The sequence below is a fragment of the Dryobates pubescens genome, chromosome 13 (assembly GCF_014839835.1).
Source record: "Dryobates pubescens isolate bDryPub1 chromosome 13, bDryPub1.pri, whole genome shotgun sequence".
NCBI classification, from domain to species: Eukaryota; Metazoa; Chordata; class Aves; order Piciformes; family Picidae; genus Dryobates; species Dryobates pubescens.
The window spans coordinates 17,025,415-17,048,160 of NC_071624.1; the positions used below are offsets into that span (position 1 = coordinate 17,025,415).

The 22,746-nt window shown below is 44.5% G+C and overlaps 1 protein-coding gene across 1 annotated transcript; it reads right to left on the minus strand.

The window, feature by feature from the left end:
* Positions 1 to 1,471: 1,471 nt before the first annotated feature.
* CLDN11 (claudin 11) lies at positions 1,472 to 13,704 on the minus strand. Its single transcript, XM_054166956.1, has 3 exons — positions 13,233 to 13,704; positions 10,034 to 10,198; positions 1,472 to 2,691 (listed from the first exon to the last, which is right to left on the minus strand). Exons 1-3 carry the CDS (start codon positions 13,456 to 13,458, stop codon positions 2,459 to 2,461), a joined length of 624 nt encoding a protein of 207 aa, XP_054022931.1. The 5' UTR covers positions 13,459 to 13,704; the 3' UTR covers positions 1,472 to 2,458.
* Positions 13,705 to 22,746: the final 9,042 nt, after the last annotated feature.

Genomic DNA, 22,746 nt, shown 5'->3' on the forward strand with positions numbered 1-22,746 from the left:
GCTCAAATCCCCTGAGTGCTGGCAGTGCTCATTCATTGGGTCATGCAGCACTGCCCGAGCCGCTCCAGCAACACCCACACCTTGCCAGCCCCCGCAGCTCAAGCGTCTCGCACAGGTTTGCCTGTGCCTTTCCCCACCCGGTTTGCTGCAGGGCGGTTTGCAGGGCAGCGTTCCAGCAGCTTTCGGCTTCGGGGTCTCCCACGCCGCCGTCAGTCCCGGGGTTAAGCGGCAGAGGCACCGCACAATCCACAATCCCCGGGCAGCCTGCACAAGCTGGCACGTCTCTGCGCCACCCCTTCGCCCGTGGCACCCGCACATCAATGGCAGCACTTATCGCGCCTCTCCAGGGCGTACAACAACTGCCTGTGCCCTGCCTGTGATGTAATGGCCACAAGTGTCCTGCCGCCGGCCCCGCGCCGCTGCCCGCCTCGGCTGCATTGTGCAGCACGGCAGCGATGCGGAGCCCACCCAACAGAAACGCCTTCAAGGCTGCTCGGTGTTAAAGGCAGATGCCAGGGCTGCTTGTCCGTGCAGGCAAAGGGTCGTTGTGGAGCACGGCCCCTGCTCCTCTTGACTCCTTTGAAATGCTCTAGCCTCAGCTTCCCGCACAGAGGATGCTCCCCTTGCCCGGTTTGAATTCTCCACCTGAAGTAGACCAAGATGAAAGGACAGTCCCTAATCCATCAAGACTTGACTAGCAGCCATGTTTTCAAACTCTGCCATCAACCCAAGCAGTTTGCTTGGTCCTTTTGTCTGCTTGCTCAATCCCCACAAGCAACACCTCCCCTCATCCATGCCTGAACAGCAGCTATTCCCCTTTCCCTGCTCCTGAAGCCTGGCTTACACAACTTATTTGAACTGAGTTAACATCTCTGGGAACAGATGGGATTTTGTATCAACATAATTAAATTGCTACAGCCTCTGGTAAGGACAGAGTTAGCTCTTGATCTTACATGGTTTTAATCAGAGCGATGACCCCAGATCAGGCTCTTATTTCAGTTGAAAGCACTTCCAGCAACATGACTTCTCAACTTCAGCATGCCCAAGCAGTACTGGGGTTGTATCTCCACCGTTTAAGTGTGTTTCTAAGTCTCCTTGATGTGAAGAGTACCCCAAATTGGTACCACTAGTGCAAGCTGCTCTCAGGAACATCACAAGAATGGATGGGTGAGACAGTGGGCAGTACCATGATATTAAACCATGACCATGGTGGTCTTAGGTTGATGGCTGGACTCAATCTTAGAAGCCTTTTCCCAACCCAAACAATTCTATGATTATTAGATTACTCATATTTTAAATTTCCCCCAATAAAACAAAAAGGCCACTTAGGCTCCACAGCAGAGCAGAAAATCTCATCCTGCTATATAAAAAGAAAGTATCTTCAAAACCATTAGGAAATCCTTGTCATGGAAAAGGCAGCCATGGAAACACACAGGAAGGAAGGAAGAGAAGGCAGCAGTGGTTGCAGGTACTCTGTTATTTATTGGACAGTATTTCACTGAAAGTACAAAGGCATCATCAGTACTCACCAGAATTGTGTTGTAACAGGTACATTATACTGCATGTTAAAGTGTGCTGCTTTAATGACACAAGACAGAACACAAACTGAGAAGAAGAAAGCAAGGAGTTTTAAAAAAATAATAATTGTAAAAGATACATTTTTTTTTAGTAACTGATCTGTACAAAGAAACAAAAATAAAAGAAGAAGAAGAAAGAGAAGAAAAGAAACCAAACCAAAGCAGGGCGTGGGGATTAGAGCCCCCAGAGTCATGGATAACAATATCAAAAGGCACTGTTATCTACTGCGTGATTAGGACCTTTGGGTTCTGTTTCCTTCATACTGATGACTGGGGGGGGGGGGGGGAGGGTGGGAGAAATACTGTTACTAAACTGACCAAACTTCATACAAAAGTATTTACAGAGAAAGGCAGAAACAAAAATCCCCTGCTCTTGTTCCCAAAGAGAAACATTTGCCCGGTTGAAGCAGGCAGCCTTCCTCCTACCCTCTCGCCCAAACCGTGCCAAAGCAGTGACCTTGAGCAGGGGAAAGCAAATAGTGACATGGTGGGAGAAGCTGCCAGAGTCGTCCTAACAACGGGAAAGTGTCTCTGTCGTTTCTGTTTTATTGCTTTAAACTCTCCTTATCATCAGGGGAGCTAGAAAATGAAATTCAAAACCCTAAAACCCACACGACAAGCCCAAACCTTCTGAGTCCTCCTGACCACGAGGACAAAATGGGGAGGACCAAGAGGTAGGGCTGGTTACAGCTTTCTTTCTAGAGAAGGGGGGGAACAGATGGGGAGAATAACGCTTCAAACTACCAGACATTTGTGCTGCTTTTCTAATCTTCCCCTGGGAGCCTGACAGCAGCCTGTGTGTCAGTAGAAGCAAACCCAGGGCACGCAAACCCACACCAGCCAAAGCATCGGACGGCAGCCGTGGGACATCCCCAGCACGCTTACACGTGAGCGCTCTTTGCGTGGGTAGGGGAGCTGGACCCCGAGGCGTAGTAGAAACGGTTTTCACCGAATGTCTGGGCATCTCCTGAGCAGCAGACGATGACACAGCCACCGAAGAGGCAGAGGGCAGAGCCAATCCAGCCTGTGTACAGGGAGTAGCCGAAGCTCATGATGGTGGTCTCACGGTGGGCGCACACGGGAAACCAGATGGTCGCAACGACACCACACATGGCTGGGGAGAGACGGAAAGCAAAGATAACTCCAGCAGGAAACCCCATCACAGGGACACAAAGCACACTGAAGGCAAGGGAAGGCTCTGTAGAACAAGGGACACAAGGGAAGCTCATGCCTCCTGCCTTGCAGTCCCACAGTGGGACCCAGGAGCATGAGCATAAGGACTTAGTCCAAGACATCTTCAAGCAGGAAGAGCCTCAAAGGGGAGAGAGATCAAGAGAGAACAGCCATCCCTCTCAGGCATCAAGCAAGAAGTAAAACCAGCTGCTATTTGACATATGTGTATATATATATATATATTTATAACAAATATATTGATCTATTTATTACAAAGGAAATAGATTTGTCCCCTGGAGACATCCTTAAGAAGGAAGAATGAAAGTCATCACTGAAACTAATGCTCTGGAGACCTGTAGGATTAGGATAGAGTAGATAGGAATCAAGACCATGAAAGCTGTAAGCATTGGTGAGACAGTAAAATCAGTGGCCCAGAGGCAGCTGGTTTAAACCACAATTTTTGGATTAGCTCAGATGCATCAGCACCACTGCAGTTGCTCTACTGAATGGTCACATAAACATTAATTAAACATCCCAGCACTTAGCAAGACAGAGCAGAGTTTATAAAACACAAGCAGAAAATGGGCAGGGACAAAATAAGCAGCAGTACTTCACTGTTGGGAGTGTTTGTGGAAAGGGAAAGGTCTCACACCTCTGGAAAGTAGATCCCACTTGCCTAGAGAAGATTTCTCTGTACCAAGTGATGTGGATAAATGCAGCGAGGCTCCCCAGAAACCTACTGAATTAAAGAGAAATGGCATGGGAAAGGCCTGCAGAATCATAGAACAGTTGGGGCTGGAAAGGATATTTAGAGGTTATCTAGCCCAACCTCCTTGCAGTCAGCAGGGACACCAGGTTCCTCAGAGCCCTGTCCAACCTGACCTTGAAGAGAAAATAGTATTCTATCTAGAGTCTACAGCAGGTCAAAAAATTACTGCAGACATCAAATCTTGCTTGAAATTCCATATTCCCCCCCACACAAAAGGCAATAAGGCTGCCACAGTGTTGCTGGGAAGACTGCTGGGCAGGTGACACATGAAGGAGGTACCCTCAGGACAGCCAAGCAGGTTCAAATTCAGCACTTTGCAGGTAGCCATGCAAGGACCTCAGTGTTTCAGTGTGCTGCACGCACACACATACATGGTTTGCTTCAAGTAGGGAGCAAAAACATTCCCCTTGTGCCACACAAGGTCATACTCACTACCCTCAGCTCAGGGTCCTACCTCCATCCTGCGAAGTCCCCACATGCACTGAGGGCAACAGGAGTTGATGGTGTTAATCACCTCCTAGGAGCATGTCCTAAAACAATACTCCTTTATGGTTTGTACATCTGAGAAGAATTAATCTGTCAATATTTACTTGCCTCCAGGACAAGCTGTGCAGGGCTCCATCCTTGTGGCTATCAGAGAATCAGAGCAAAACAATAACAGCACCGTGGCAGCGTTACAGATTTCCACCGACCGTGTTAAAAGGTATCTGGAGGCAGTGTCAAGAAGTTAAGGTTGCAAGAGGAAGGGGGGGGGGAAAAAGGGAGTGAGATTAAAAATAAAATTGTTTAGTTAAAGTAGAGAACAAACCACAGCTCCTGGCCGGTGCAGCAGAAAACCTATCCCCAATAGCTGCAGTTATTGTGAGAGAAAATATTTTCTTATGGAAAAGAGAAGAACATTTGAAAGCTGCTAATAAAGCCAGCAATAATTCTGGGCCTCCTCAAAGCAAGGACCCTGTGGTTTTGGGAGGACTTGTTGGAGAAGGCAGGGAGGAGAGAACAGCAATTTCTCCTGCGTGGGGATGAGTCCTGCAAACAGCTCACGAGCCTCGAACGCCTTAAAACAAAAATGTATCAGTTGGGAATCCACAAAGCATTCTAATGGGCTCTGGGGAAAAAAAGCTTCTTTGTTGTCCAAAAAGACACAATCATCTTTTCTTTTTCTGTCAGCAGTAAATATATATATATATTTTTATGTCCATAGACTGTAAGACCCTTATCTACCCAGGCCCTCCCCCCACAAGTGAAGAAAACACTTGCACTGGGGTGAGAGGAGCTCTCAGGGATGCTGACACAATGGCATCGCTTGTGTGTGTGGCTCAACTACATGTAAAACCACCTTATTTTAATGCTGACAATGCTAGAGAGCTGTGAAGCACAAGCCAAGGGCTTTGCATGGGTTAGTTTGACCTCTCTGTCTTCAGAGGCCACCAGCTGCTGTCAGCCACCAGTGACCCCGTTGCTCAGCAAGAGGAACGCCCTGAGACAGGCCTGGATTTTGTCACTCTGCATAGATTAAGCTGGGCTGTAAACCCTCCCAGAAGATGTGAACAAGGCAATCTGCAATTGTAATATTTCTTGATGGATTCATATTTTGATCTCGCTGTATCACAGGGAAAGACTGAGGAAATCTTCATTTGCCAAGAAACCCAAAGGGATTGGAAAAGGCATTTTAGGGCAAGTTTGAAGTTCTAAAATAGCTGCCTTCAGGGAGGAACTCTTTGAACAGAAATTAGAAGCCCTTCTCTTTTGTGCTGAGAGACTCTTTGCCTCTCCCTAAATATCATAAAATGTCAGGTTGGAAGGGCCCTCAAGGATCATCTGGTCCAAGCTTTCTAGGTAATAGTAGAATTGAAATGAGATGGCCTAGCACCCTGTCAAGCTGAGTTTTAATACTGTGCAAAGTAGGGGAATCCACTGCTTCCCCTGGAAGATGATTCCAATGTCTAACTCTCCTCATGGTTAAAAACTTTCTTCTCAAATTCAATCAGAATCTCCCCAGCATTAACTCACACTCATTGCTCCTGGTCTTTTCCATGTGACTCCTTGTAAAAAAAGGAGTCTGCATCCTCCTGGTAGCCACCCCCTATGCACTGGTACATGGCAATAAAATATCTCCTAAGCCTTTTCTTCTCAAGGCTGAGCAAACCCAGTTCTCTCAGGCTTTCTTCCTGTGGCAGGGCTTCCAGGCTCTGATGCTTACATAGCATCACAACACATTCTGAATGCCTTCAGACAGCAGAGCTGCTGTCATCCACACAGTCTAGCAGCAAAGTAAAAAAACTGAACAAAAAAAGGAATATTTTCTACTAGCCCAACTATATCAGCTGGAAAAAGAGGCATGTTTGGGGGCACCCACCTACTGGAAAGCTTGCTTGCTTGTTGCAACTAGAGCGGGCAGTCCTGCAAAAGTCACCTCAGAAATGTTCAGTGCCAGTTGTCCTTGCTCCATCAGATCACTGTAATTCCACAGGGACACATCCCAGGCTCCCAGCATTTCCAAGTCCTTTTTGACTACAGACTGGCAGCAGCTCACTCCGTTGAGCTGAAACTCATCACAGGCAGAACTTAATTCTGCACTATTCTATCTTCTGCATTGCAGGCAGAATGTAATGGGATGGAAGCAAACACAGACAAGAAGGACAGAAGGTGCTTGGGGCGGTGGGGGAGATGGAGAATGACTCTGACTCAAGGGACACTGAGTCCCTGCCAAATTCCTTAACAATAAGTTAAAATCTCTCTGCAGAAAGCTTTCTTTCACAGCTAAATTTAACTATTCTGAGTTGCTAGCTCACAGACTTCTCTTTGAAAGCCTTTGGTTGAAATAATAGATATCCACGATTACTTTTTTCTGTGTTTGAGGCAATCTTTTTATCTTGATGTCACAGAATCATAGAATTGCCAGGGTCCAAAGGGACCTCAAGGACCATCCAGTTCCAAAACCCCTGCCATGGACAGGGACACCCTCCACAAGATCAGATTGCCCAGAACCACATAAAGCCTGGCCTTAGAACATCCAGGGAAAGGGCTTCCACCACCTCCCTGGGCAACCTGCTCCAGTGTCTCACCACCCTTACGGTGAAGAACTTCTACTTGATGTCTAATCTAAATCTCCCCTCCTCTAGCTTGGATCCATATATTTATGGTTTTATGGGTAAATCTCATGCAGTGTCCAGAAAAACTTCACTGATACCCTTTATTTAGTATACAACAGCTAACACAGGCATTCTGCAGCAGTAATGCCCAATAACTACCATATTCCTCAGCTGAGTTTCCAGTGCCCTGGGTCCCTCACCTCCATTTGGAAAATGCCCACGTGGTTACCAGCAAGGGGTCCCCTGTATTAGCATCAACAGCACAGGATGGGCCAGGGTTTTTCCATCAACACCAGAGTATGAAATGTTTTCATTCTGGCTCAGAGCAAACCTCTGCTGATGGTTGTTTTGGGCAATAAATCAGTTCTCTGGGACAGATGGGATCAAACAAAGACATAAATCCATCAGCAGGCAGGATGGGAGGGTGTGCACACAGGTTGCACTCTGCAGCCTGCTATTATCAGCAGACAGAAAAATCAATGGAATATCAGAGTCCATTGTTTTCCTGGCAGGTTTTCAACCTTTTCTTCTCTTTTTTTTTTTTTTTCCTTTTGGGTTCCACACAGGGGCTGTGCTTCAACCCCTGTTTTCCAATCTAAATAATTTCAGTGACAAACTGCCATCCCTTCCCCAAGCAACATGCAAGGTTTGCCATGAGGCCAGCTCCCCTGATCACATCTCTGCTCTCTATTTCTGCTCTCTTAGCGAGCATTTGGGGGTTGCTTTCTTTTAAGCAGAGCTCTGGGAGTTGGCCTCCACTTAGAGGGGAAAGCTGGAGCCTGTGTGGTTGAGAAAAGCCACAAATCAGAGTTTGGTGACCAGAAGTTAAATAAGAGCAGTCTAGGCCATATTACTGCTAGAATATAACACATTTGAAGTCAGAATTATGACTTTTCAGGCTTGATTCACACTTATGAAATGCTCTGGAATGGTAACACTTCATTTTGCAAATAACAGATCACTCATCAGCTTAAATAATGTCAAAGTCCCAAGCTCTGACCATTATTCTTCTTTCAAAGGGGCTGTCTTGCTGATCAGCCTGAAAACATTTGAATGTTGCAAAAATAAATGTGTGATGATTTGTTTTTTGTTTTGTTTTAAAAGAAACAACTTAAGAGCAAAAGGAGCTTATTTAGTCCTCATTTGTGAGCTGACAAAAAGAGCTTTATTGTAATCGTGACTAAAACATTACTGTAATTGTGACTAAAACACTGTGACCAGGCTGCTGTTCCCAGCCCAGATTGTTCAGGACATCACCAGTGTGAGCAAACCACTTCACTTGCAGATACTTCAAAACTCACAGGGATAAATAAGAAGTTCAAATCTGACCCAAAGAGCATCTGGCTGACAATGTCTGTGTAAATACACATTTCCTTTCCTCACAGAATCTACTTAGTGGGGAAACCATGCTCTGAAGCAGAGAGAAGTGTGGCTTGCAGAGAATCACAGCTCCTCTCTTCCACCCTCTCATGTCTGTTCTCCTCCCTGGTGTCACACAGCAGCAAGCCCTGGTTAGGAGAGCGGCACACCAGACCCCAAGCCCTGCTGCAATGCTTTCAGATGCAGGATTTCACTGATTCTGATGCAGCGTTCTCCAGCACTGTCACTGCAGTTTGTTAGCTCTGCATCTACTGGTCCTGTAATCCTGTTGCCCTTCAGCAAAGCAGATTTAAGGACAATTCTCTTGCCTTGCAGACGTGGGTCTGCAGCCATGCCAAAGGGGTTTATCTACAGCCTGGTTCTCCTGACTGGAATCAAAAATCCACGATTGATTGCCAGTTCTGCTGTACCTCCCCCCTCCCAGGCAAGGGAAATCTGGCAGAGCAGACTCCTCCAGCAGTAAATTCTCGTTCACAGGCAGAAGAAAACGCTTTTTCTTTCACTTTGCCAATCCAAATGCAGACTCCAGGTTTCAGAGCAGGGATGATTTCAACAGCTCTGTAACGAGGCAGTTCATGATCAGGATGGCCTAAGCAGGCCCTGTAAAGGTGGGTTTAGGACTTTCAGTTGTGGCTCTTAAGTCTCACAGACATTGAAAGGACCCTTTGGTCTCAGTCTCCTAGATTTTGGATCTACTGACTGGTACTAACTGCTTCTCACCAAGGCACTGGAACAGGGACCACTTGCAAGGACGGAGTGCCCAAAGGACAGCCCCTCCAAGCACACAGCTATATCCAGTGCCCACTTGAAAAAAAAACTAAGGAGAAGAAGAAGAAAGAAGATGGGCATGATGTCAGTGCGGGCTGCCAGCAACCAGCAGAGCCACACAAAGAGGCCACTTTCTCTCACCCCTCCTCCTCTGCCACACAGAGGGGTAAAAACAAGGCACTGCAGCCTGTTGCTGAGATGACGAGGCTGAAGAACATGCAGGTGTTGCATTGGGGACAATGAGCTCCACAGTCTGTGCTGCTCAAAACAATCTCCTCCCAGGCACTGAGAACGGGAAGAAATTCCCAAGGGAACTTAGAGGCCAAGGGCAAAGCTAGCCAGAGGGGGTTGGGAGGCACAAGGGACATGCCAGCCCTCTTCCCAGGTCCATGCCACCTCCTTGCTCTCTCTCCTGCTGTTCCCACGGGATCAGCACCCATTCAGTGGTGGTCTCCCCTTCCCACATCTCAGCTTACTTTGTCCTGGCTGCATCTGCAATGCTCAGGGAGAATTTGGAGGGTGTTCAGGGCCTGTAAGCAGCTTGGAAGTTTAGCCCCTTTTCCAAGAACAGCATCACTTGCATGGTGAACCTGCAAAACCAGTGCCTGTGGCAGCTGCCCTCCTGCAGACACAGGTGGTGGTTGTGCCTGAGGACTCCACAGGAAAATGCACAGCAGAGTAATAGAATAACTTTGGGTGGAAGAGATGTTTAAGATCATTAAGTTCAACTGTTAACCCAGCACTGAGGCCATGACTAAACCGTGTCCTTCACCACCACTTTTACACGTCTTTTAAACACCCCTAGGCATGAGGACTCCACCAGTTCCCAGGGCAGCCTGTTCCAGGGCTTGGAAACCCTTTCAGTGAAAATTTTTTTCCTAAGGCCCAACCTAAATCTTCCCTGATGCAACTTGAAGTCATTTCCTCTCATCCTATTGCTTGTTACTTGGGGAAAGAAACTGATCTCCACCTCGACCCAACCTCTTTCAGGTAGCTGTAGAGAGTGAGTTTTCCCCTCAGCCTCTTTTTCTCCAGGCTAGGGTTTTGCAGCCATCCCCTCTTCAGCCTGCTTCTCTCTCTGCCTCCTGTCTTTGTCCTCCCACTCCTGATTATGCCTTTTGTTCTCTTGACAATTTGCAGCTTTGCTGGAGAGCTTCAGGGTCAGCCCAGCCTGGACAAGCGTGCTTCAGGTGAACATAATCAACCAGCTTGCACCACACCACTGTGAATGAGGAAGACCTCCAGCTCTCCACACACAGCAAGTGCCTTACCCAGAAGAATGATGAGGATCCCTCCCAGCTGGGATCTCCTGTACTTGGCAGCTCCAGGCTCGTGGCCCATCCGGATGCAGGGCAGGACAGTTATCAGCAGGAAGATCGCAGGAAGACCCAGGACAGAGGCGGCGATCATCAACGCTCGACACGCTTGGACATACCCTATTGACCAGGCAAGGAAAGAGGGCTTTGATTACTTGGCACACAAGAAGACCACCTTTGGACAAAGGCTCCTGTTTGATTAACTCCCAACACTTGCATGGAGGTTCAGTCCTTTGTGTAAACATTGAATCTTCACCATGCATAGGATGGTGGAACATGAGTGGTGCATGAACTTGCCCGGGTGTGTTCCTCTGTGGACTGCCCTAGCTGATCCTGCTTTGGCAGAGGGGTTGGACTCAATGCTCTCTACTGATCCTTTCTATGTCCTAACATTCTATAATGTACATGTGCAGGATCAAAATTTTCCAAACAAATAGCACTGCCTGGAAAACATGAGCTCTTCCCATCAAAACAGTGTGAAACCATGGAGCTGGAAAACATGGGACAGGAAGGTAGGAGGAACAGCTAGGAAGGAGGTTTCCTAAATATTTTCCCAGAGAAACTTTGATTAAATAACAAGAATTTACAGTCTTAAAGAGCAGCTTGCTGTGAGCAGAAGCAGCCCACAGCCATCCAGAGGAGGAACGAATAGTTGAAGACCCACTACTGAGACATGAAGGTCCATGAGATACTACTACCAGCTGCCCTGAGGAGCTGAAGACTGTTGGACCTGGGAGAAAGAGGGGTGCTCAACAAACCCAGCCACATCCCAATCCTGGACCTCTGGAGTCCAGTGGAGTTTCAGAGGAGACCTCTGGCTTGAGCTGACCACTGGCACAACTCTTCCTTAGGCAGAAGAAACGAGTTCACTTTGAAGGGCTGCTTAAGTTGCCATAACTAGGGACTACATTATTCCTTTGGGTCCCCGTGGACATCACAGGATCTGCTGGCATTTCACCAGTTACCACCCTTCTCCTGTCTGTCCCTGAGCAGCAGCAGCCTGACACAAGGCAGCAAGGAACAGCAGGGGAGGGGGACTGTGGGTGTACTGGGCAGGGATGGCACATTTTTACCATCCTGTGAGAGTCTATGTATAATAATGTACTATACATATATATAAAATACAGTATGTCTATATAATTGATTTTTATGCAGTATATATATAAAATTATATATAATTATTGATGCAAAATAAAAAGAGTAAGAGTCAGTTTTGCTCCAGTGCCTGGTGAGCCCCCACCAGCTCTTGAGATGGTCTCAGTGACCATGCTGGCTCTCTTTCCCTCTTAGTAACTAAATGAAGCTGCAGATGCAGTTTCGTGACACCTCAGACAATGCCAGCAGACAGGAACCTCAAGGAAGTCCTGCTGACATACAGGTGAGAGACCAGCAATGAGGATTGTACTGTCCCTGGAAATGCAGACTGTGTGTATGTTGAATATTTGCTTGGCTTTTTTCAAGAGGAAACTTAACAAACAACAGAAAGTTTCCTGAGGAGTTCAGGACAAAAAGGAGACCCTGAACAAAGGAGATGGCAGTGCCCAGCATGGTTCCTGATTAAATGAGAATACAAACACAATTGTTTTAAAGAGTAGACTAAGGCAATACAAGACTCCAAATACACTTCAGCTATTGGACACACCGGGATACATTTCCCTCACATGGAAAGCTGTGGGTATCAAATATGTTACAAGCAAAAGCATCTTGTTTTGTGATTTGTTTCTGCTAGAGAGAATTGCTGGCTGCTGCTGCAAGACCTATCTAGCTATTCATTACACTTCATTCAATAATGTTTCTTCAGGGCAAGCCTTATCTCTGTCTTCTGTGCTGGATTGTATTGAACAATTGTAGCAATAAGGAAGGTAAATGTACTGAAATAAAAGTAAAAACACACAGGGAAAGGGAGCAAATGAGCTAGTCTGAGAGATTCAGTATTGATCAGCACTGCCTGATACAGAGTAGGCTCTGCAACTGAGAGAAATTCAGGAATAAGCTTTCTGATCCCTTATGAAATTGTTGTCATAAAAGTTCAAATAAGTAGATAAGGAAACGTGAAAGAAAACTACAAGGAATGGTTGTTTCTACCCTGTCAGCTTTGGAAAAGGCATCTCTGGCATGCTAGAGGAGGTGCAGCCTAAAACACAGCAGAACAAAGAAGCATCACAGAGCTACCAAGGATTGCAACAGGTAAAATCATTAACTAAACTTAAAGGGACAAGACCAGACAGGACCTGGGCAGGTTTAATTAACTCCAAGGATGTATCAATACTGATAAGACCACCTCACTTGGTATTTGCTTTGCAGTAAGCTAGATGAAAATTACTATATAATTAGAAAATATCACGACAAGGGAAAGGTAATGACATAAATAGAATACATACATAGAATAAACCAGGTTGGAAGAGACCTTCAAGATCATCGCGTCCAACCCATCAACCAATCCAACACCACCTAAGCAACTAACCCATGGCACCAAGCACCCCATCAAGTCTCCTCCTGAACACCTCCAATGATGGTGACTCCACCACCTCCCCAGGTAGCCCATTCCAATGGGCAATCACTCTTTCTGTATAGAACTTTTCCCTAACATCTAGCCTGAACCTCTTTTGGCCATGTGAAACTTCTGTCTTGCCTTCAAACATGTGGGAAGCACAAGAGCAGCAAGACTAATGATGATCTTCCAAGAGACTAAAAGCCACAGCAGCGTTAATAATAGATGCTAAAAGATTCGTTAAAGTCATTTTAAGGAAGAGAACCTTAACGTTTGTAATAGATCATCCTCCCCTCAAAGCAAGACTCCAAAGTCTCTGCTACATCTTAGAGTCCTCTGCTACACCTCAAGGTGCAGAGAAACTTTGCAGTGCAATCTAGATACAAGATGTGAAAGGAGCAGCGAACATTTCCCAAGGGCAACAGTGATTAAACACTTCAACAGACAACACGTGGTACCTGGGTATGATTAAAACCAGGTACAATTTAATGAGAATCATCCTAGGATGATCTTAACCATCCATATTCCTTAGCATATTTAAAGAACCACCTCCCACACAGATAAAGTTGAAGGAACCTTGACACCAATTCCTCCTGAGCAGGATCCACCCCACTCAGGGCAAGGTTTCACTCCTCACCTCCAGGTGGGATGGGGCACACATACCTGGCAGGATGAGGATGTCCACGAGGGGCTTGCAGTGATAGAGACCTGTTGCCATGACGCAGTCTGCCCACAGCCCTTTGGATCCCAGCTCATCCATTTTCCTGCAGGTGGTAATGGTGTAGCCACAGGTCACCACCCAGTCATTGGTGGCCGTTGCCACTACCACCCCAATCCACCCTATAAAACTGCAGACAAATCCAGCCAGGTGCAGGCAGGTGGCCACCATGTCGATCTCTTGGTGAGGTGAGCTGGGCAGGAGAGCTTCCACTCAGCAGAGCCTGCCGGTGACCTCCCTGCAGCTGGGACCTGCTGCAAGCTGCGAGCAGGAGGGACAGAGGTTTGGTGGGATGAGGTCCCTGCTCAGGCACAGCTGCAGGCACTGAACTGCCTCTGCCCAGCTCCCTCCCTGGGAGGGGTTAGAGCTGCCTCCAGCCCCATAAAGCATGGGAGGAGCAAGCGGGGAGCCCCAACTTCTGCCAGTTCATCCAGAGAGTAAGAAGGGAAGGAGGGTGTGGAAAGGAGGAGACAGAATTATACCAACCCGTGCCTGAAAAACAAACCACGCTGCTTTATTCAAATGCAAACAGCCTGGCTGCTCGAAAGTTAGCATCAAGGAAGAAAACTTAAGGCAGTGTTTTCAAGCTGAAGGTGAATGATCCACACTAGCTCCCCTTCTTGGAAAGACAGGGCAAGAAATGTGGTGGACTGAGTTAAAAGGTGGAGTTCATCATCTCATCAAAGCCATCAGCACGGCTGCAGCAAAAGGACAAAATCAGTCTTATCTTGGGTCTTTCCTGGTGATTTCAGTAGCTGCAAAAACTGAAGAGATCCATCCCTGCATTCTCTGCTTGTGCCTGGGTTTGCAGAAGTATTAACTGACACAGAATCCTAAATATGTTTAGCAGCACCTTATTTCTACTTTTGAATGCTGAAACTGAAATGAGCAGCTTTTTGCTCAGACTCTGGGGGGTGTGTGTGTGTGTGTAAATTTTAGTCTACTTGATAGAACAAGGAACAGCTCACTTCAAAACGTCAAAAGAAGAGAAATCCCACAGCCCATTCTGCATCAGGAATCAGGCAGGCAGGGTATTTTCCCAACTTTACTTTTGTATTTTCACTAACACACACATATAAGCTGCCAATACATCCCTAAGTGAAGTTTCCCCGCGGTGCATCCTCCAGTGCTTCTGGTTTTGCAAAGGGAAGGTTTGGATCCAGGCAGATAAGACATGGCTGGAGAGACCACTGCTGGAGAGCAGTCTGCATTGCACGGGGAAGGGAAAAGCCAGGCAAGAAAATGTCAGAACAATGAACTTGATTCATTCCCAGAGCTATCAGTGAGAAAGGAGTGCTAAAAGCAACACTCCAGGGTTAAAGTGCACGGAATGAAATAGATCCTGCTCTTCACCCAATGGTATTTTTCCCATTCTTGCAAATAAAGTGAAAAACATGAACAAGACCATCCCAAGCTTTGTCACATGCTCCTCACAGTCAAAATTCAAGGACATGAGGTCACAGTTGTTTTTGCCAAAGCTTCCTCTGAACACTGGAGTTACTACATAAATAGTTCAAAATTATCTTTGAGGAGGAGTTTCTGTAATAACTAAAACCTGAATTGCTGCTTTCACCTTTGTTTTATATTGTTGGTTACTCCATTTCTTTCCTGTGCCTGGTTTATGGTATAGTTGTGAAGCCATGATGCCATCCCCATGTGATTCCACCTTTCTCTGCAGCTTGTTCTTCTACTGCATCCACTTCAGGAGGAGCAAGATGTTGCTGCCGTCCAGCTGCCATTTTCATGTTGTCTAAGGTCTAGTTCTAGATGGATTTAATCATTTCCCCCCAAACATTCCTGCTTATTTGTTATTCAGGGGGTAAATTTGTCATCTCTCAAGTGACACCAGTGGTGTTCCACCTTTTGGACCACACAAGTGTGCTGGACAAATCAAGCATCACCTCCTGAACTTGGAGGGAGACGAGCTGACAAATGAGCACACTCTAAATCATGCTAATAATTAGATACCTAACATACTTACATGTACTTCAAAATTCCAGACAATTTTACATCTTGATATCCTATTTGGCAAGGGTTTAGGCTGGACTGGCCACTAAATGAGTGACAAAGGCTCTCCCTTGCCAAAAGGGAAGAGAAAAGGACTAAGGGAGAGAGACTGATGGGTTAGAAAAGAAAACCAAACCAGCCTTAATGAACCTCCCTGGAAGTGTTGAAAAAAATGTAGACATGGCACTCTGGGACATGGTTCAATGGCCAGTTGGACACAATGATCTTAGAGGTCTTTTCCAACTAAAACAATTCTATGTTTCTATGAATAATATGAAATACACACATATGTATACAAACCCAATGCTGGACCCAACTCCTTGTGGGCAATTGCATCACCATCACCACTGATGCCATGGGCAGGCACCTGGCAAGTCCCAGACTGGACTCAGCAGCAGATGGGAACCAGATTCAGGAACTCATGGATCAGGATTGAATGAAGGCAGAACTGTCAGACTCTTCCTTGGATGATAGCCCTTGGAGAGATTGACCTTTGTGATCCCTCAGCTTTATACTGAGCATGAGGCATATGGAGAGGAACTCCTTGTTGGGCAGTTTAGGGTCACCCTGCCCCATTTTCTCCTCCCCACAGGTGTGACCTTTAACTCTGTGGTAAAGAAGGTTCAGCAGTGCCCTTGGTCTGCACCCCAATCCTTGGTGCAAACTAGAAGAATCGAGTGTTATCACTGCTAGAATCAGACACTATCTGCAAAAACATGCTGTTCATTTCAGAAAGTGCAGTTGCTTAGAGGAGACTGAACTGAAAAGTAAAATCACTGAACAGAACTAGCTGTGTTCTAGCTCAGCCCAGGACACCACTTCATCCCAAAGCTGAGATCAGAAGCATTTCACATGGTGACAGAGCAGATGCATCCTAATGCACAAATAAAAGACTTTTTAAAATGCTGTGGGATCACAGGATCACAGGATGTCAGGGGTTGGAAGGGACCCAAAGAGATGCATCAAGTCCAATCCCCCTGCCAGAGCAGGACCATACAATCTAGCTCTGGTCACAAAGGAATGCATCTAGATGGGCCTTGAAAGTCTAAAGAGGAGATTCTCTGGGGAGCCTGTTCCAGTGCTCTGTGACCCTTACAGTAAAGAAGTTCCCCCTTGTGTGGAGGTGGAAACTCCTGTGCTGTAGCTTACATCCATTGCTCCTTGTCCTATCACAGGGAGCAAGTGAGAAGAGCCTGTCCCCTCCCTCCTGACCCCCAGCCCTCAGATATTTATAAACATTTGTTAAATCCCCTCTAAGTCTTCTCTTCTCCAGACTAAAAGCCCCAGGTCCCTCAGCATCTCCTCATCAGGCAGTGCTCCAGTCCCCTCATCATCCTGGACCCTCTCCAGCACATCCCTGTCCCTCTTAAACTGAATTTGCAGGTTGTGGACACGTCCTCCTGTAAGTCACTCTTCTACAGTTATGGCTTCCTTAAACAGAAAAGGTTCTTACGCTGCCACATCTTCCTCCACAGATGTACTTGCCAAAGAATGTGCAGCAGCCCACCAGGCAAGAAGTAAATTTTACACTTCACTAACTAGAACTATTCAGAACTACTCAATGCCATGCCCAAAGGGCACAGTTTGAATTGTTTCATTAATGTTGATAGGGACAGGAAACATTTACTATTTTGTCAGTGTAATAAATAACACCACCAATATCAACTATGAATATAAGCAAGCATGCTACAAGTGATCCACAAGATGAAGAAAATAACAATGTCTGGAGACACTCAAACCCACCTGAATATGTTCCTGTGTGACCTACTCTCGGTGATCCTGCTCTGTCAGGGAGATTGGTCTGGAAGATCTTTCAAGGTCCCTTCCAACCCCTAGCATCCTGTGATTCAGTATCAACTTCCCAGCTGTATGCTAAATAAACTGATTCAGTCAGGGCAGTATTCCTAAAATTTGCCACTTTGACAGCAAGTGCTACACACACATTTATTTCAGCAACGGTGCAAAGACCCTGAAAAGCCATCTTTTCACCCTGTCACTCAGCAGTTTTTCCTTGGTCAGCAGTATTTTCTCTGACAAATGACATGTGTTGCAACCAGTCATACTCACACACTTACAAGCTATCAACACTCTAAGGTTTTTCTCACATAAATGACTCACCTTAAAGTTTTTCTCTGCAGGGTTTTCAGCCTCTCCCTTGCTTGGAAATACAGCAGTATGAAAATATAACAAGGGGTGCAGAAATAAACAGGATTATCTCTTTAAGAGTTACAGCCAGTTGTTAAGTTTCTTCCATAGTAAAGGCTAGGCTCATCAAAATATTACCAATTTCATCTTCAGCCTGGTTCATGCTGCTCATCTCTCTCTGCAGCTGTAAAATGCAGGCAAATGGGTTTGCAGTAATCTGAAACACAAGCATGGGCAGTACCTTAAACCAAGGACAAGGCATTTCTGCTCTGATTGGAGGTGAAGAAAAAATAAGTGTTTGTATGTGACCATGCTTAACTGTCAGAAAACCCCAAACCATAAGCATGAATAAAATCACCTAGAAAAATCTCCTAAATATTATTTGTAGTATGAGTTCTGGTTTTAAACTATGACCTAGCTTGAAGTGACTGACAGCATACAGCCTATTGGAACCTAAATGGAAGACTCATTCATATATCTTACAGAAACAGCTCCCTCTTTTTTGCCTCCTTCCTTTCTCTTCTGTTCTGAATTATCTGTTATTTAAGCTCCCTGATGGTGGACAAAAATGTTAAGCAAGGTATTCACACAATTTAGAATCACAGAATCATTCAGGTTGGAAAAGACCCCTGGGATGAGCAAGTCCAACCATTACAACAACTTAAGGACCCCTAAGAGTCACTGTGAGGCACATTTACCATCAGCAAATGAAACTACAACTTCTGAATTCAACTTCTGATAAATCTCAAGTTTTAGATGGCAGTATGTTACTTTTACCTTGTTCCTTACCAGCTATTATATAAATATATATATATAGAAGTATGAATGATTCAAACATTGCTCAGTCAAGGAGAAACAAAAGCTCTGCACCAGAGAACATACCCAGTACTCAAGTGGCTGTACTTACACATATAAACACCAAACTTCATCTCAAGATAGAGAAATTTTACTGTCAGTATCTTCTCAGAGCCATAAAAGCTTTAGAAAGTGGAGGTGAGGGAGGACTGTTGATCTTGAAGATTTTGCTAACAATGATCATTAGAAAACTGGGGACCTCCTGCAAGCAGGACTTGTGCTGGCATTTTTCAGGGTAATCAGTTTTCAACCTACTGTGATCACAGCAAGGAAGACTGTCTAGAATAGAATAGGAATAGGAATAGAACAGACCAAACCAGGTTGGAAGAGACCTTTGAGATTGAGTCCAACCTATCATCCAACACTATCTAATTAACTAAACCATGGCACCAAGCACCCCATCCAGTCTTTTCCTAAACACCTGCAGAGATGGTGACTCCACCACCTCCCTGGGCAGCACATTCCAAAGGCCAATCACTCTTTCTATGAAGAACTTCTTCCTAACATCCAGCCTAAACCTCCCCTGGTGCAGCTTGAGACTGTGTCCTCTTGTTCTGGTGCTGGTTGCCTGGAAGAAGAGACCAACCCCCACCTGGCTTCAACCTCCTTTTAGGTAGTTGTAGACAGCAAAGGACCATCCTTAAACACCTTCCAAAAAGTCAAGTTCAAAAGTCAGTGTCCCAAGATACTACAGAGAGAAGCGATCGGACATTACAGTTCTTTATTTGTTTCTGAATCCACAATCTATACAGGTATTTACAAGGCATGAAAATGGATAACAGCACAAAATACAATTGAGGTATAAGCTAAGAGCACAGTATGTCATGTTTCAATAAATAGAATTCAAAATTTGTAAACTAAGTGACCAGATAGATGCCTCTTGTTTACTAAAACCATATAAAATATCTGTTAAATCTCACGTGAGGTAGAGGACAGTTTTGTGTGTCATGTAATGCAACCACAGCAACGTGAACAATCAAGACTGTACATCATTGGCAAAGTATTAAAAGCTGGTGAATGCACTGATCATTTTGTTGGGTTTTTTTTTTTCTTTTTTCTCTTTTTTTCACAGGCTTCTACTACTGTTTCAGAATGGTCAACCTGTTGCCTTGAGCTAACACAGGCTCTGCTCTTTTGCAGCTACTTTCTGTAATTGGAGAGAAACACAGAATCCTAGAATCGTCAGGGTTGGAAGGGACCACAAGGATCGTCTAGTTCCAACCCCCCCTGCCACGGGCAGGGAACTGTACTGGCATGGCAACATCAATGAGTGCTTTGGAGAGTTGAGTGTGAAAACACAAACCCAGGTTTTGTCCATCACAGAGAGCAACACAATGGTAAGGAAGTATTTTTTTCAGACCAACTTTTTGTTGTTTTCTTAGGATTAGTTTCAATAGAGTATAGCTGTGCTTTCCTTTCAGTGAGGTATCTTAGATGCGAGGAAAAGAAGTAGAATTCAATTGATATTGTTACATTTCATCAATTTTCAGAGAGCAAAATTTTCTACCATTTCTTTGCTGTGCTTGATGAAGTGCTTAAAATCCAGCTTTCAAGCATTTTCCCAACTGAGTCACTAACCCTGAAAGAAACCAATTTTCTAAAGGAGTGGAGACAGGCTACAAAATGGCTGTGCCATCAAAAAAAACCCCAAACAACCAACAATCGTGTAAAATGGATGTCTTCTTGAAACAGGAATGTGCAAGAAGGAAAATTCCACAAGGTGGAAGTCATTCTACCAATGCAATGAGCAAAAGAGAAAACTGAAATTTGCAGCTTTCCACTGCCAGCTCGAATGAAGTCAGCGAAATATTGCAAGCACAGATGAACAGGTAGGTGTCATTGCATCTTCTGTCGACTTCACTTTCATAGAAAACTCTGTTGTGTGGACTAATTACATGAATTAAGTGCAGAAAAAATACAAAGTTGTTTCTCTTTACTGACAATCAAAATATATACTCTACAAACAAGTGAATTCTAGGAAGCTGACCGTGAGAGCATTTCAAGGCCAACTTCATGACTAATGCTAGGAAAAGTTTTCCCAAAATTTCATAACACATTCTAGCTATCCCCTCCCCCAGTATAAACCAAGAAGGTATGAATAAAACATTGTGACTTCTAAAATATGGGCCAAGACTTTTTCTTTTTGGTCTTCCCCCCCTTTCCCCCCCCCCCATCAGGCCACCAGTAGCTTTATGTTCCCACTCAGCTTTTCCTACTTCACTAACTGCATTATGCCTTTACTATATACAAATGATTTTACAGCTAAACTATCAATATATTAAATATAGAATAAAATCAGTTTTAAGAAGGTGAAACATTACCTACATTTCTCTATCTACTGAAACTAAACATATGCTTTACAAAAACTAAACAACAGACTCGGTTTAAGTTTGGAGATTTAGATTAACATCTCTTTCGTCTAGGGCTATACTGGAAAGAGGCAGCTTTCAGACTGCCAAAATTACAAGAGTTTGACTCTCTAATTTCACCTCTCTTCTATTTTCTTCTTGAGTACATAAAGCATGTGGAAGGTCTCTTTAAAAAAATAATAATAACAGAAGAAAATAAAATATCCACCTTGCATCCTGCTTAACTTTGTTCCAGAAGGTGCACTAGGCAACTCTGAGCTTGGTCTGGGTGTTTAATAATGCAACTTCCAAAATTATGGGTAATGTCAGGATTTATTTCCTCCCCCCCCTACAGGATCACAACTACCTGGGAAAATTACTTCCTGCCTGAAAGATCAGCAAATAATAATACCACTACATAAAATGAGCATGCTGTGACTAAACGTGAGGACCTAATGACAGAGTTAGTTTCTACCATTAAGTGTGCACTTAAGTGAGAGCCCCTAAGTGTGCATTCCAAGTTCCTACAGTAGGCTGTATAATAAACCATTGTAGCTAGTATAAGGTAGTGGGGGAAAAAAGGCCAACATATATTTGTTCTAGAACTTATACAGTGCTATTTACAGTTTACTAAAAAACTCTCTCTCAAAGACTGTGAGCACACAAAAATCTATGGCACATTTATGTATACATTATTACTTAAAATCAGTATAAAATTAAGTCTACACATATGAAAATCATGTTAAGAGCCTGAAAGTAACAGGTAAGGATTTTAAGAGGGTTACAATAATTTAAAATGCAATTCTAACTTTAGATTAACTAAATGGAATATTTACAAAGCTACTTTTAAAGTCATTTTAATAAATGTTCTATCAGGTTGGGTTTGTTTTTTTCAGACAGATGTTTTAAAACGATTAAGAGGCCTTATCTGCAGCTGGAATTGCTACAACTTCATGGAGCTGCTGGAGTTCTTGCAGCAGTGAAAATATTAGTACAGGCTATGGCCAGCAGCATTGTAAAAGCTAGTTAACAGCTGGTTGAGGTGGCTGAAGTGCTGGCTGAGGCACAGGAACCTGGGCTCTACCAGTACTTCACTGCCGAAGATCAGCCAGTGGCAAAAGAGGAAATGTGAGCAGAAGTCATAAGACAGACAAGAGCCGAATGGAAACAGAACATACAGTACTCTGGTACAATAATCCCATCAGGATTCCATACATTCATCAGTTAAGCTCTAAATACTGTGGCAAATCAGTTACTGCAGTTGTATCAAAGAAGTCTGTATGGCCTTATCTATACCGACAACCAAAGGAGTCTGGTTCAAAACACTGATGCTGAAAAGCAACTAGAAATGTTCTCTTTTGATCCTTTAGTAATATCTGGATGAAACTTTCAGTTTCCCAGGATGTTTTGTTTTTTTTTTTTACTGGCCCACCTAGCTAAGCCAACATAGGTTCTGTCAATCAACTTGGATTAATCCAAGATCCATTCCCTAACAACCATACTCTGATCACCATTCCTGCCTACTTTCCCTATTGCCATACTTCTGGTGGTTGTTACAATAGAACACTTGGTTGTGTTTTTAAAGCAAGTGGTGCCTACACAACCAGAGTAATTTTTAGCCAGCACCTTTCCTCCCAACCCATGCTGCAAAGACAGGCTTCTTCCTTTTCATTTGCTTTTTCAAAGCAAAAATTTTGGGAATAGGAGTTGAAGGGGAAAATGTCATCTGGGTCTTTTCCAATCAACACTGACGAAGAAAATGTTTTGTTTTCCCCCCCATCTAACCTGCTTTCATCGTCAGTGTAAACACAACACAGAGTTCATAAACAAAACTGTACACAGCTAGAACAGAATCAACCCATGATTCCATTTAATTTACCACCTCATTTCTCATACAGTTTAAAAGCTTATGTGCAATTTTATCTTTCTCTGTGCTAGTCAGCCCTGTTTCACCACTAAAAGGAGAACAACAACAAAAAAGGACTCAACAGTTTTCAGTTGTACTAGTTTAGGAAAAAACAGTAATTAAAGTAGACTTTTACTAGTGGTTTAATCCCAAACTAACTGAATTACTAAGAGAAATATAAACCTAAGTACCTCAAAA

Coding starts and splice junctions, on each gene's coding strand:
- CLDN11 (XM_054166956.1), bottom strand. CDS start 13,458: ATGGTGGCCACCTGCCTGCACCTGGCTGGATTTGTCTGCAGTTTTATA. Junction 10,199..13,232: donor GGACATCCTCATCCTGCCAG/GTATGTGTGCCC, acceptor CCTGGTCAATAG/GGTATGTCCAAGCGTGTCGA. Junction 2,692..10,033: donor GATCCTCATCATTCTTCTGG/GTAAGGCACTTG, acceptor GTCTCTCCCCAG/CCATGTGTGGTGTCGTTGCG.